Source organism: Hoplias malabaricus, chromosome X2, assembly GCF_029633855.1.
Source record: "Hoplias malabaricus isolate fHopMal1 chromosome X2, fHopMal1.hap1, whole genome shotgun sequence".
NCBI classification, from domain to species: Eukaryota; Metazoa; Chordata; class Actinopteri; order Characiformes; family Erythrinidae; genus Hoplias; species Hoplias malabaricus.
Genome location: NC_089819.1, coordinates 39,797,120 through 39,809,588, shown reverse-complemented (window position 1 = coordinate 39,809,588; position 12,469 = coordinate 39,797,120). Strand labels below are relative to the sequence as shown.

The 12,469-nt window shown below is 41.7% G+C and overlaps 1 protein-coding gene across 1 annotated transcript; it reads right to left on the bottom strand.

Annotated features, from left to right (window-relative positions):
- Positions 1-7,575: 7,575 nt before the first annotated feature.
- LOC136676340 (keratin, type I cytoskeletal 13-like) lies at positions 7,576-12,142 on the bottom strand. Its single transcript, XM_066653269.1, has 8 exons — positions 11,696-12,142; positions 10,820-10,902; positions 9,976-10,132; positions 9,570-9,734; positions 9,107-9,232; positions 8,755-8,975; positions 8,154-8,203; positions 7,576-7,861 (listed from the first exon to the last, which is right to left on the bottom strand). The coding sequence occupies exons 1-8, from the start codon at positions 12,086-12,088 to the stop codon at positions 7,755-7,757; spliced, it is 1,302 nt and encodes a 433-aa protein (XP_066509366.1). The 5' UTR covers positions 12,089-12,142; the 3' UTR covers positions 7,576-7,754.
- Positions 12,143-12,469: the final 327 nt, after the last annotated feature.

Here is a 12,469-nt window from a genome sequence, read left to right as displayed (position 1 = left end):
ATTCCATGTCACCCTGTTCTATGATGTAGGGGGAGATTTAACTTACTATGAATCTTTTCAAACAGAATTAGAGGGCACACAGTGGTCGGTTGACACCACAGGGATTTATGTGGGTCCTGAAGGGGTGGCATCTCCTGTTTCACACCACAACAACACAATTGGTACAAACTGTCTGACATGGCGGCACCACACATTTCATTAGCTCTCCATCCGAAACACGAGGCCAAGCAGTTGGGCCCTATGGTAAAAAGAGCAAATGAGGCCACGGATTGGGTCCGGACCCAGCTGCCTGGTGTCATGTTTTCGCAATCCACACAGACATTTCACATCACTGATAACTCACCCATCCTAGTCACATTGCACCATCAATTGCTGCCTAGACACCATGGTTGTGAGGACACTGATCATCCACAGACGGAGGCATTATTAGCATCACTACCTGACACATTGTGGTCCACAGGACCAGATGATGTAGGGTACACTAATCAAACACCTGTCTCTTTTTGTATGAATATTACACAACCAATGTGGATTCCCCAATATAAACACAAGCCAGATGCTGTTGAATCTTTGGATAAAACGGTCCAGGCTTTGGTGGAGGCCGGAATCCTGGAACCGTGTCAATCAGCATGGAACACACCGATTCTACCGGTTCCGAAAAAGGAGCCTGGCCAATATCGGATGGCCCATGATTTAAGAGCCGTGAATGCAGCCTTGGCTACTGCCACTGTTCCGGTTCCTAACCCGTGCACCGCTCTGTCGGAACTAGGTCCAGACATGAAATGGTTCACTTGCATTGATTTGGCTAATGCATTTTTCTGTATTCCACTGGCAGAACACTGCAGAGATATATGTGCATTCACACATAAAGGTATACAATACAGATACACTAGATTACCTCAAGGTTTTGCTCTCTCTCCAGGATTGTTTAATCAGGCCCTGAGGTGGAGTCTGGACTCATGCCAACTGCCAGAAGGCTCCTTATTGATACAATATGTTGATGATATTGCTTTGGAGGCTAAAACACCGGAAATCTGCCTTGAAGCAACCAAGGTGGTTCTTCAATGCTTAGCAGACGCAGGGTACAAGGTATCTAAACAGAAATTACAGTGCTGCAGATCTAGGGTTACTTTCTTAGGGAGAGTAGTAACACAGGGTTCCACGGGCTTGTCCGCCACACACCGGTCCGCTATACTGTCACACACAAAACCTGAAATTGTGAAAGACATGTTAACATTTTTAGGACTGACTGGCTACAGCAGACAATACATTCCTGACTTTGTCGGACGTACACAACCTCTTAGAGACATGGTGAAATCTCTGGGGATGAGAAATTTGTCTGGTAAGTTCACCTGGACGGTGGAGTCGGAACAGGCGTTTATAGACGTTAAACAAGCCTTATCCGTTGCAGTTGACTTAGCCAGACCTGACTATTCATTACCTTTTTACATGGATGTTTCTGAAACAGACACTGTGATTAATGGTGTACTGTTTCAGAAAAAGGGGGAAGGTAGAGCAGTACTAATGTATTTAAGTGTCCCATTGGACCTTATAGAGAGGAGACAACCACAGTGCACAAGACATGTAGCAGGACTGACCAAATTAATACAGAAACAGCACATCTAGTAGCAGGATACCCATTGCGCATTCTAACCACACACGGAGTAGTAGCGTACATAAACTCACAGATGTTCACACTCACTCCATTGAGACAGAGATGCATTCACAAAGAATTGACTGCACCCAACATCACCTACACACACGGAGGAGTTAATATGGCAGATGGGATGCTGGAAGGTCCACCACATGAGTGTGAGGAACAGGTGGAAAGGCAAGGAAAAGTAAGACCAGACTTACAACCCACACCCATTCCAGGGTCATGGAATTTATGGACGGATGGGTGTGGGTACAGGGCAGATACAGGTGAAGTCAGAGCAGGATACGCAGTAGTTCAGGAAGCGAAGGGGGAAACGCATGAGTTTCAGACAGTTATTGCAGACGAGGTGAAACAAAACCCATCGGCACAGAAGGCAGAACTGCTAGCAGTAATTTCAGCATTAGAAGTGGCAGAAGGAAGGGACATCACTATTTATAGTGACTCAGCGTACGTAGTCACAGCTGCGCACGTAGACATTCCACATTGGAAGCAGGTTGGATATGTCACAAGCACAGGGAAACCAGTCAAACACAAGACAGAACTGATGCGATTAGAAGCAGCTATACACAAGCCAAATAAGGTAGCGATTGTGAAGTGTAAAGGACATCAAAAGGGAGACACAATAATAAACAGAGGGAATGAGGCTGCAGATGAGGCAGCAAAAAGAGCAGCAGGATACATGGAACCCAACAACATGCTTGTGTTGGACTCCAGTGTACCCTGGGACCCGATTCCCACAGGGCAAGAGCTTAGACACATACAGGATCAGGCAAGTCCAGAAGAAAAGTCAGTATGGCTAGCAAAAGGAGCTAGCCCAAACAGTCAGGTGTGGACGTCACAAGAAGGACAAGTAGTTTTACCAATGTCATTAGCAGAAGCAGTTTTAGAGGAAGCACACACCGTGGCGCACGTAGGAAGACGACAGACACTGGAAAATCTAAAACAATGGTGGCACCCATACATGTCAGCATGAGTGGTTGATTACATCACTAAATGTCAGATTTGTAACACACAGAACGTAGCAAAAGCATTTAAACTAGCTCCAGGAAGGTTTCCATTGCCAGATTCTCATGGACATGAGATTCAAATGGATTACACAGATATGATCGACCTCATTAGGAGATATAGATATCTCCTGGTCGTTGTAGATAGATTCTCGGGGTGGGTAGAGGCAGTCCCCACTCTGAGGGAAGATGCAAAATCAGTCTGTAAGTTTCTGATTAATTGTTGGATTCCGAACCATGGGTTTCCTAGGAAAATTTTTTCAGATAACGGGAGTCATTTCATGAGCAAAACACTGCAGTGGGTGGAGCAGTCGTTGGGGCTGCGCCATAGCTATGGTTGTGTGTATCATCCTGCCTCACAAGGTCAGGTGGAGAGGATGAATCAAAATTTGAAATCAAAATTAGCTAAGATTACACTGACCACGGGCATGAATTGGCTTGATGCCCTACCAATTGCCTTGATCAGTATTCGGAGTTCAATTAATGGAAGCACAGGCTTCTCCCCATTTGAACTGGTCAGAGGCGTAGCATTTCCAGGCCCGAAAACAAGACTGAGTCCTGATGAGGCCCGCCTGGGACAAACACAGATGAGTATCGTCAACTGTTTTTGAAACTAAAATCAGTGTGTGAGGAACTATCTGTGCAGGTATGGAGAAACAGAGGAGGAGACGAGGAGCGTAAGATACCTCCCGAGGTGGCCTTCGCTCCATGGGTGTATCTGAGAGCCATCAAGCGAAAGTGGTCAGAACCTCGCTGGACAGGCCCATTCCGGGTGACAGAGAGAACCAGCCACGCGGTACGACTCAAGGGTAAAGGCAGCTCATGGTACCACCTGTCTCAGTGCAAGCCAGCACTGCCACCAGAGGAGCACCAGACGGAGTTAGAAATAAACCAACAGCCGACACCGTTGAGGAAACAAAAAACATGACAGACAACACTGGGGGGAATCAGTCTATATTGGGAACAGATTATTCTACATGGACAACCGAACAAATCGTAAAATTAAGCACAGGGTTTGAAGGGAGTAACTTATGGATTAAATGGATAAATGCGCAAGCCAGAGAAGCTAACATGGACGGGTGCATAGCATGTGCGGCAGCCAGACCAACATTGTTTTTAGGTCCAGCCCCATTATTTCTGAGGGAAGACCCAATAGGGTTTAAGTGTATGATTAACTTAACACATATGGCTAATCCAGCTAATTGTACTGCCTTGGTAAACATTTTTCCAGTCATAGCAAACAACACCGGTTCAGGGCCGTTCAAAGTTCCTGAATCAGGTAACTTCACTTGTTTTAATCATACAGCAGGTGACGTGACACGGAGTACAAAACACTTAGGTAACATAAATCCTAAATGGTGCCACACTATATTTAATCATGACTCCGGTAACTATATAGGACCATGGGCTAGAGCAGGACTGTATTATTATTGCGGAGGGTTAAATCTATTGCTAAGACTACCTACGGATAGTCACGGCCTTTGTGCTATAGTTAGATTAATTTCCCCAATCACTATGTATGGCGCGCACAAACCCACTCCTAATCACAATAGGCTTAGACGATCAGGTGACTATGAATTCGACTTAACTAAAAACACACCCACTTATATAGACGCAATAGGAATTGCTCGCGGAGTGCCAGACGAATATAAATTGGTAGATCAGATAGCGGCAGGATGGGAAAGTATTTTCATTTGGATCACACCAAACAAGAACGTTGATAGAATTAATTACGTAAATTACCAAGTAATGAGACTGGCTAACATCACTGGAGCAGCAATAACTGGTTTATCAGAACAACTATCTGCAACTTCATTAATGACCATACAAAATCGTATAGCTTTAGATATGGTACTCGCTAATCAGGGTGGCGTTTGTCATATGTTCGGAGATGTATGCTGTACTGTAATTCCAAATAATACGGCCCCAGATGGAAAGGTGACTAAAGCCTTAATAGCCCTAAAATCTCTGTCTAGAGAGATGGCAGAAAACACGGGAGTAGACAATCCAATCACTAAGTGGTTAGAGAGAACTTTTGGACAATGGAAAGGCGTGTTCATATCTATGGCTTCAGCAGTAGCGGTATTCGCCGCTATTTTAGTCACGTGCGGATGCTGCTGTGTACCTTGTATTAGGTCTCTGATAGGGAGAACAATAACACGTATGATGGAGGGCAAAGATCCTCCACCACCATATATGTTAACAATGTTGGAGTCTGCGGAAGAGCGGGAGGAATTACTGTTGTAGAATAAGTAGTTTGGGAGATAACAAACAGGGAAATAATGTTACTTCCTCCTGTTGACATGGTTAAATTTTGGCCGCCTGGGGGCAGAAGGTGCTAGTGGGAGAATTTTTCCTGTCAAAAATTGGTTGGTTGGCTGCCCGACAGGTTTTCGCTCTCACAGGTTAAACACATATCAAAAGCATGGTTGGAGGACCTAGAGTGTGATGACGTGTCTTGGGACACGTCATAAGGGGGAATTGTTGTAGAAAACAATTTTATTACTTTGTGTTAGTGGACAAATATCTTTAAATGATGATTAGAAAGTATAACCACATACTCATTGTATGAGAACTTGTATTTTATATGCACTCATATGAATAACTAACCAGCATTTACACATATAGTAAACATTTTAGATTCTGCACACTAACTGGCATGTTGACTCAGTATTTGCACCTTTCTAAATTCTTAAACACTTAACATTGAACAGATCTGCACTTAGGCTTTTAGCATGCTGATATAAATTACAAGTGTTAGCCAGGGGGGGCTGAGCTTTAGGGGCATGATTTGACCTTGAAGTGCATTAGTGAATCTTTAAATTTTGGTGACAGAAAATGTGGTTGTCAGCCTCGCTAAGAATTAATGTTTTTGGGGTCACAGTGCATGTGAAACTTGCACGCGAGAAAGTTGAGTACTAACATGTGAAATTATGCATATTAATATATGTTAATCAGCCAGAAACGCCTCAACACCAGGCTATACGTCATAGGGAGTATAACTGTTGGGGTCAGATGGGGGAGAGGTCAGAACTCTACTGGGATGGGTATCAGACCATTTCATGTATTGTTCTCTTGGATCCAATATTGTTAAATAAATACTTTGATTTGCTTTGAAATTCACTCGACTGGTTTTTGCAAAGCTTCCGAACGAGCACGTTTCCCCGAAGAGGGAGGATGTATTTTGGACCTTTTGGATATTTTTAAATTTTAATTATTTTGAGAACGTTCCAAAATAACATTTTAATCTTCAATTTCCTCTCGTGGGTTTTTGTATTTTGAGACTTTCCTTTCGCATTTCACCCGATCCAAATACAAATGTAGTCTGATCCACAAATGTGGCCAGAAAGCGAACATGCTACCCATAGGAGGCACTGTTGTTTTAGGACGTGTGGGGCCAACTTAAATATTGACGCATTTGCGCAACATTTAATGATGTTCGAACAAATCCCGCCCAAGCCGCTGAATTCAGCTTCATATCACACACAGTTAGGAGCGGGTGATCACTGTGGAACACTTTTGATGGCACCCTAAATTTAACGACGTTAAAGTCCAGCGTAACTTCGCTAATTTCGCTGCAAACTAGAGTTGTCAAAGAAAATACTATAAAATCATCCCGTATTCGGGCACTAAAACCCGTGTTGCGTATTGGAATGATACTGGACGCGTTGTGTTACATACTTTTGAGATTGGACTGGTAAGGCGGGTGATTTGTTTCAGATAGATGCTCTCCCTCAGCCGGAGGGAAACCCCACGGCTCCTAAACAGAAAATGCACTTCTCATTGGTCATCACTTTTATTTAGCCAATCAGCAGCCAGAGTTAGCTGTCCATTTTCTGGGGCAGCCAATGGAGTCACAGTCCCGCCTACTTGTTTTGCTGCGGCCCAGGTCAGCAACAGGTCAGTCCTGAAACACTGGGCAAAACAACAGTTGTTCGCCTGCTGGCCACATTTGTGGATCAGGCTACATTTGTGTGTGGATCGGGTGAAAGGAAATTCTCAAAAAGCCTGCGAAAGGAAATGAATAAATAAACGTCACGAAAAACGAGTAGCTTGATCCACAAATGCAGGATCAACACTTTACAAATACATTTTAAATTCGAGACTTCGACTTTACAAATATATGCAACGTAAATTTAAACTAATATTTTTATTTTCGCATAAAACATGATATATCTATGAAAACCACAAACATGTATTTATGAATTAAAATTCATAGTTGTACAAACTGCAGACCGTGAGACGCAGATTGAGATGTATTCATTTGTGAATAGGGAAACACATATGTGACTTGTGTTTAATTTGTGGAGTGACATTTCCGCATTTGTAAAGTATTTTGAGACTAATCTCTCTCCATACGTCTATCATTAGTACATGACCGCTTTCATCAAACCCTAACAGGAAATGTTCCAGCCACTAGTATGCAGTTTTTCTAGAAGATTAGGGATTTGATCTGCCATAAAGAGGAAACTCCTGATCATTTTTACTTGAAAATTGGTGTATGCGTAGATGTCTATAAAAGTTTGGAAATATTGGTTCTATAAGATATTTGACTGAACTTCCTTCAGCTAAAGTGGATCTATGAAAGCTGGATAGTGTTAATACAGATGTATTACAAGTAATTGTTTTTAGCTTTATTTTCAAGCTATTTAATTAATGATGAAATAATAGATATGTGCTTCTTTCATCAGCAGTTAGAGAAACATTCAGTCATTTTTGCCAATGAATTCTTCACATTATCAAGCATATACTGCCACCTAGTGGTCTGGATTTATCAGAGATTCTGTACTAAACCCTGTTTTACGCATGGCATTTACACAAGTGGGGGACCCGTTTTTATTGATCTAGAATTGTGTAGATAGCCTATAAACAAACTAGAAGTATTAGAAATGACAGTCACACTATGATATGGCACTTCAAATTGTTCTTTATTTCAGTATTTTGCTTAAAACTCTCACAGCTGTTACAGTGGGTAAACTTATTCACTGAGTATAATCAGACAGTTACATTCTCTTGTCTCTTACAGATGAATTACCACTAGCTTTGGTACAGAGAATGTTTCATGATGTGAGAAGGTTGAATATTTTGAGTTCTTATTTCTTCAGAACCTCCACATCCACGTCCTCTGTGCGGGAGACAACCTTCCCATCGACCACTTCCTCCACCACTGTCCGGACACGCTTAGTCACCACAGGCTCAGCTACAGTGAGCAGAAGAATTAAGATTTTTAATAATGTGAAACAAACTATTTTATAAAAAGACACTAATCACAGGCTAATTTATTTAAAAAAAACATATTTCATATTTACAATTCAATCTATAATATTATTTCTACAGTGAATAAATATATTTTCCAGAAGGCCACTAATTATAAGGCTAAATTACAAATATTACTGTATACCTTGACACTATCCACGTACTGACCTTTACACTGCATGAATACTTATTGTCTCTGCATTTTTAATGGTACAAATGATAGTGAACTAACTTACGTTTAGGAGGAGGAGGTCTGACCTCAACCACTTGGGTCACTGTTGTCTTTCTGTATTGAAAAAGGAGAAAAAAATATTTAAATCATATTGAAATAAGGAGAATGCCTAATATCTCCAGATCATTTTTATCCACAAGAAAGCAATATCTGAAAATTGTACACTATGATGATACACTACAATTACCTGACATTAATAATAATTTGTCATAACACTATCATGGTGATATAACAACAGTCATATCACAGCCCATATATCCAGTTACAATATCCCTAATTTTAGCCATTGGTAGTTCCACTGTCAGCTTTACAAAGTTGGAGGAGAATACTAACTAACTTAAGGGAACATTTACAGTTTATTGTGTTATAATAACAGATGAAACAATAGCTCCAAGCACCCTTGGAGGAGAACATTAACTACTAAGTCTGTTACAGTACCTTAACACGTTAGATTGAGAAATCTAACTGCTAATTCTTTTACATAAGCTAAGTGACGTTGTTTATGTGCTGAGGACATCTACAAAATGTATTGTTTATAATGAAAACTAAATTGCTTGTGAAAAAAATACTGTCATATTAGGCTGAGAGTATTAAGGTGGACTCACTTGACGTCCTCTCCATCCAGCAGTCTCCTGTACTCAGCGATTTCCAGCTCAAGCCTGGTTTTGATGTCAAGCAGCATCTTGTATTCGTTGGCCTGACGCTCAATGTCCAGACGAACCTGCGATAGCTCTGCCTCTAGTGAATTAATCATTGCCTGCAGTTGAGAGAGCTGGGCACTGTACCGAGACTCAGTGTCAAGAAGTGTGCCCTCCAGAGCCGCTTTCTAAAAGAGAGACAGAGAGTGAGTGAGAGATAGAGGATGTATGAGTACTGTGATATAACACTAATACTAATCTCATGAAAATAATGTGTGTGTGTGTGTGTGTATGCGTGTGTACATGTTAGTGTGCATACCAGACTGAGCTGAGACTGCAGTTCAATCTGAAGGGCCTGTAGAGTTCTCTTCAGTTCACTGATCTCGCTGCGGGATGTCTGGATACTTTCTGTACTTGTCTTCACCTGCTTATTCAGTTCATCAAACTGAAACAGAGAGAGACATACAGGGAGACAAAGACAGAGAGGTTAAATGTCAGTGACATGATAGGGCAGTACCTCTATGATGCTGATTTCTCCTTAACTGGTCCAAGAAATACATGTTTTCTTACTATGCCTTTAAGTGAGACTAAAATACATAAGTTGTATTTTTTAGAAAAAAAAAATTATATATATAGTTTTCATATATGAACTCCTCCTCCTTTATAATGTCTCTGAGATATAATACACCAGGTGTAATGTATTTAACACAACATATTTTAATATTTAAGCATTTATGAACAAATAACTGCAAATGTAATGTAATACTTTTAACAGTTCTCACCTTGCCCTTGTACCAGTTTTCAGTTTCCCTGCGGTTCTTCTCAATCATGTTCTCGTACTGAGCACGGATCTCCGCAAGGACTTGAGACATGTCCTGCTGAGGAGCAGCGTCCACCTCCACGTTCACTGAACTGCCGGTCATATTACTGCGCAGGGCTGCCAGCTCCTACAGGATATACACACACACAGCAGGATTAATATGTGTTTATTTTGCTAAATACTATAGTGTTTTATCCTTGTTGCTAAATAACATTAGAATCGTATTTTGATAGAATAAAATGTACAAATAATAATCTCTTTCAGAAATACTGTGCTACTTTTGTTGGAAAAAGCTTGTCGTTAAACAAGGACTATATGATGAATACAGGTGTGACCTTTAAAGTTACAAACATGCATCAATCTCTCACCTCTTCATGGTTCTTCTTCAGGTAGACGACCTCCTCCCTCAGACCTTCGATCTGCATCTCCAGGTCAGAGCGAGTCATGGTCAGTTCGTCCAAGACTCGGCGAAGTCCAGCGATATCGCTCTCAACAGACTGGCGCATTGCCAACTCATTCTCATACCTGACCACAAAAGTAATGGTTAGTATTCTGGATTATTGTTTTTTACTTATTATGTGCCTAAATGCAGGGGCGCTGCTGGAAATTTTGAAAAGATGCCCCCCTACACAAGGCAATACTATTAAAATAATATTAATAGCCCTCAAAGGGCCCCCTGTCAGTGCCAGGCCCTTAGAGTCGTCCTAACGAACTGAAGTGTACAGGGAGCGGTATCAGAAACCCCATAGTCAGGTCTTCTAGGCTTTTTCACATTTTGTTTCTTAAACACAAGGTAATTTTTATTGGTCAAATTTACAACACTGTACTGAAATCAAAGAGGAAGGGGAGGGGATTATTTCCTACCCTCTTCCAAAATGTACATAATGCATTGTTTTATTGCTGAACATGGCAGGGGCTCTATTCTCCCTATAACAGGCCAGTGAAACTTCACAATAATTTTGAAGTTGTCATTTTAAGGTAAAAATATTATATGGCCTCAGCTCGTCTTCACTTATAAATGGCTAAGTACATTTGGCCTTTTTTTTTTTTTGGGACCTACACCCCCCCAATCCCCAAACATCTGCCCTACACTGATCAGATAGTACAATTTTCTGTTAAGTTGGAAAATAAATCTTAATATTCAAAGTAATTTGTAAACAAATATTTCAAAAAGCAAGAAATCTTAATCGAATAAATTATAACAGTACTAACTTGACTTTGAAGTCTTCAGCTGCAAGTTTGGCATTGTCAATCTGGAGGATGATCCTGGCATTGTCGAGGGTCGCGGCACTGATCTGAATAAAAGAAAGGTGGGTTAATGGTAAGTCAGAGTAGTCATTACTTTTATTTTGAAGGAAATAAACACCCATTGCTATGAATAATTGATGATATTCAGCCAAAAGAGCATAATAGACATAATAAACTTCCAGATCTCATATCTCATGTGTACTGGATGGAGCTCCATCATTCCATGTGGGAACAATTTCACTGTTCAACAGAGGGAGGAATTTAGGTATTTAAAATTTGCCACTATTTTCTGTCATCAACATCATCAGTCCATATCTTTTACACTGGCATTTGTGCTGTAAGCGTGATGTCTGGTTCCATTCACCATTGTTTTTCTACAATCACAATTTCCCCCAAAAAATAAAAAGACACCATCAATCACTCTGTTTCAAAGAATGAAGAATGAAGGAAATTTGAAAAAAAATCAGTAGAAACACATTTAAACACTGGGAAACTCCATAATTTCAATGGATGACAACTTAGTATTAAAAATGACACACCCCAGGGGCACTTATATATATTAATGATACTATATTACACATATGCCTTTATTTACCAATAATTAAAAACTGAAATAATACTTTAACAAAAGAGTTTCTATAAGAATACAGAAACCCAGATATGGCACGTCACTACACTTCAGATTTTGCTCCCTGCCTCACGCGCTAACATAAATTTATCACTAGAACATAAAAGTAACAAACACGTTTTTTGTTCGTTTGTTTTTGTTTGTTTGTTTTTAAATAAAACCCAAACCCGGATGTCCTGAAACATCCATAACTTATAGATGTGCCCGCTCACCTTGGTGCGCAGCTCGTCGATGGTTTTGTAATAGTGGCTGTAGTCGCGCTTGGAGGGCGTGCGCTTCTCATGCCACTCGCGAATCTGGCGCTCGAGCTGCGCGTTGGCCTTCTCCAGAGCGCGCACCTTCTCCAGGTAGCTCGCGAGACGCTCGTTCAGACTCTGCATGGTGGCCTTCTCGCTGAAGCCCGCGACCCACCCGCCATTCTCCAGAGACCCGCCGGCGCCCAGCGAAGAGCCCATTGACCCGCCCGCGCCCCCGTACGCATAGGACACGCGCACGCTGTTACTGTCCGCGCCGCCGTAAACACTGGAAGCGCGCGACGCCGACACGCGCTTGTTTGCAGAGCCGGAGAACGACAGCTGGCGGGAGCTAAAAGATGTGGTGTTCATGATGGTGATGATGCTGCTGGAGGTTTAGAGGGAGCTGATCCTGCGAGAGAAGAACAACCTTCTACTGACAGGTTACACAGAGGAGCCATATATATACACACACACACACACACACACACACAGCCCAAGTGGGCGTGGCCTAAACACCCCTGGAACCTGAACATGCTTGGACACTAGGTCTCCATTCTTCGTCTCCAGGCAGGCTTTGTTTTCCGCTACATCAGCTCCATGGCATCCTGATCTATTCTGAGATAAACTGTAAAAAGTTACGTACAGTAAACTATACTCTGACGCGAATACACTTATATCCTGGCGGTTAGGTTATATTCTCAGTGTGTGCAACCTGAGGAAAGCACCCCACCCAATACAAAAATGGATGGG

Bases quoted from the DNA above. Each gene is read 5' to 3' on its own strand.
- LOC136676340 (XM_066653269.1), bottom strand. From the start codon at position 12,088: ATGAACACCACATCTTTTAGCTCCCGCCAGCTGTCGTTCTCCGGCTCT. The intron at 10,903-11,695 runs GTGAGCGGGCAC...TCTTTTATTCAG, and splicing joins TCGACGAGCTGCGCACCAAG to ATCAGTGCCGCGACCCTCGA. The intron at 9,233-9,569 runs GTGAGAACTGTT...TCTCTGTTTCAG, and splicing joins AAAACTGGTACAAGGGCAAG to TTTGATGAACTGAATAAGCA.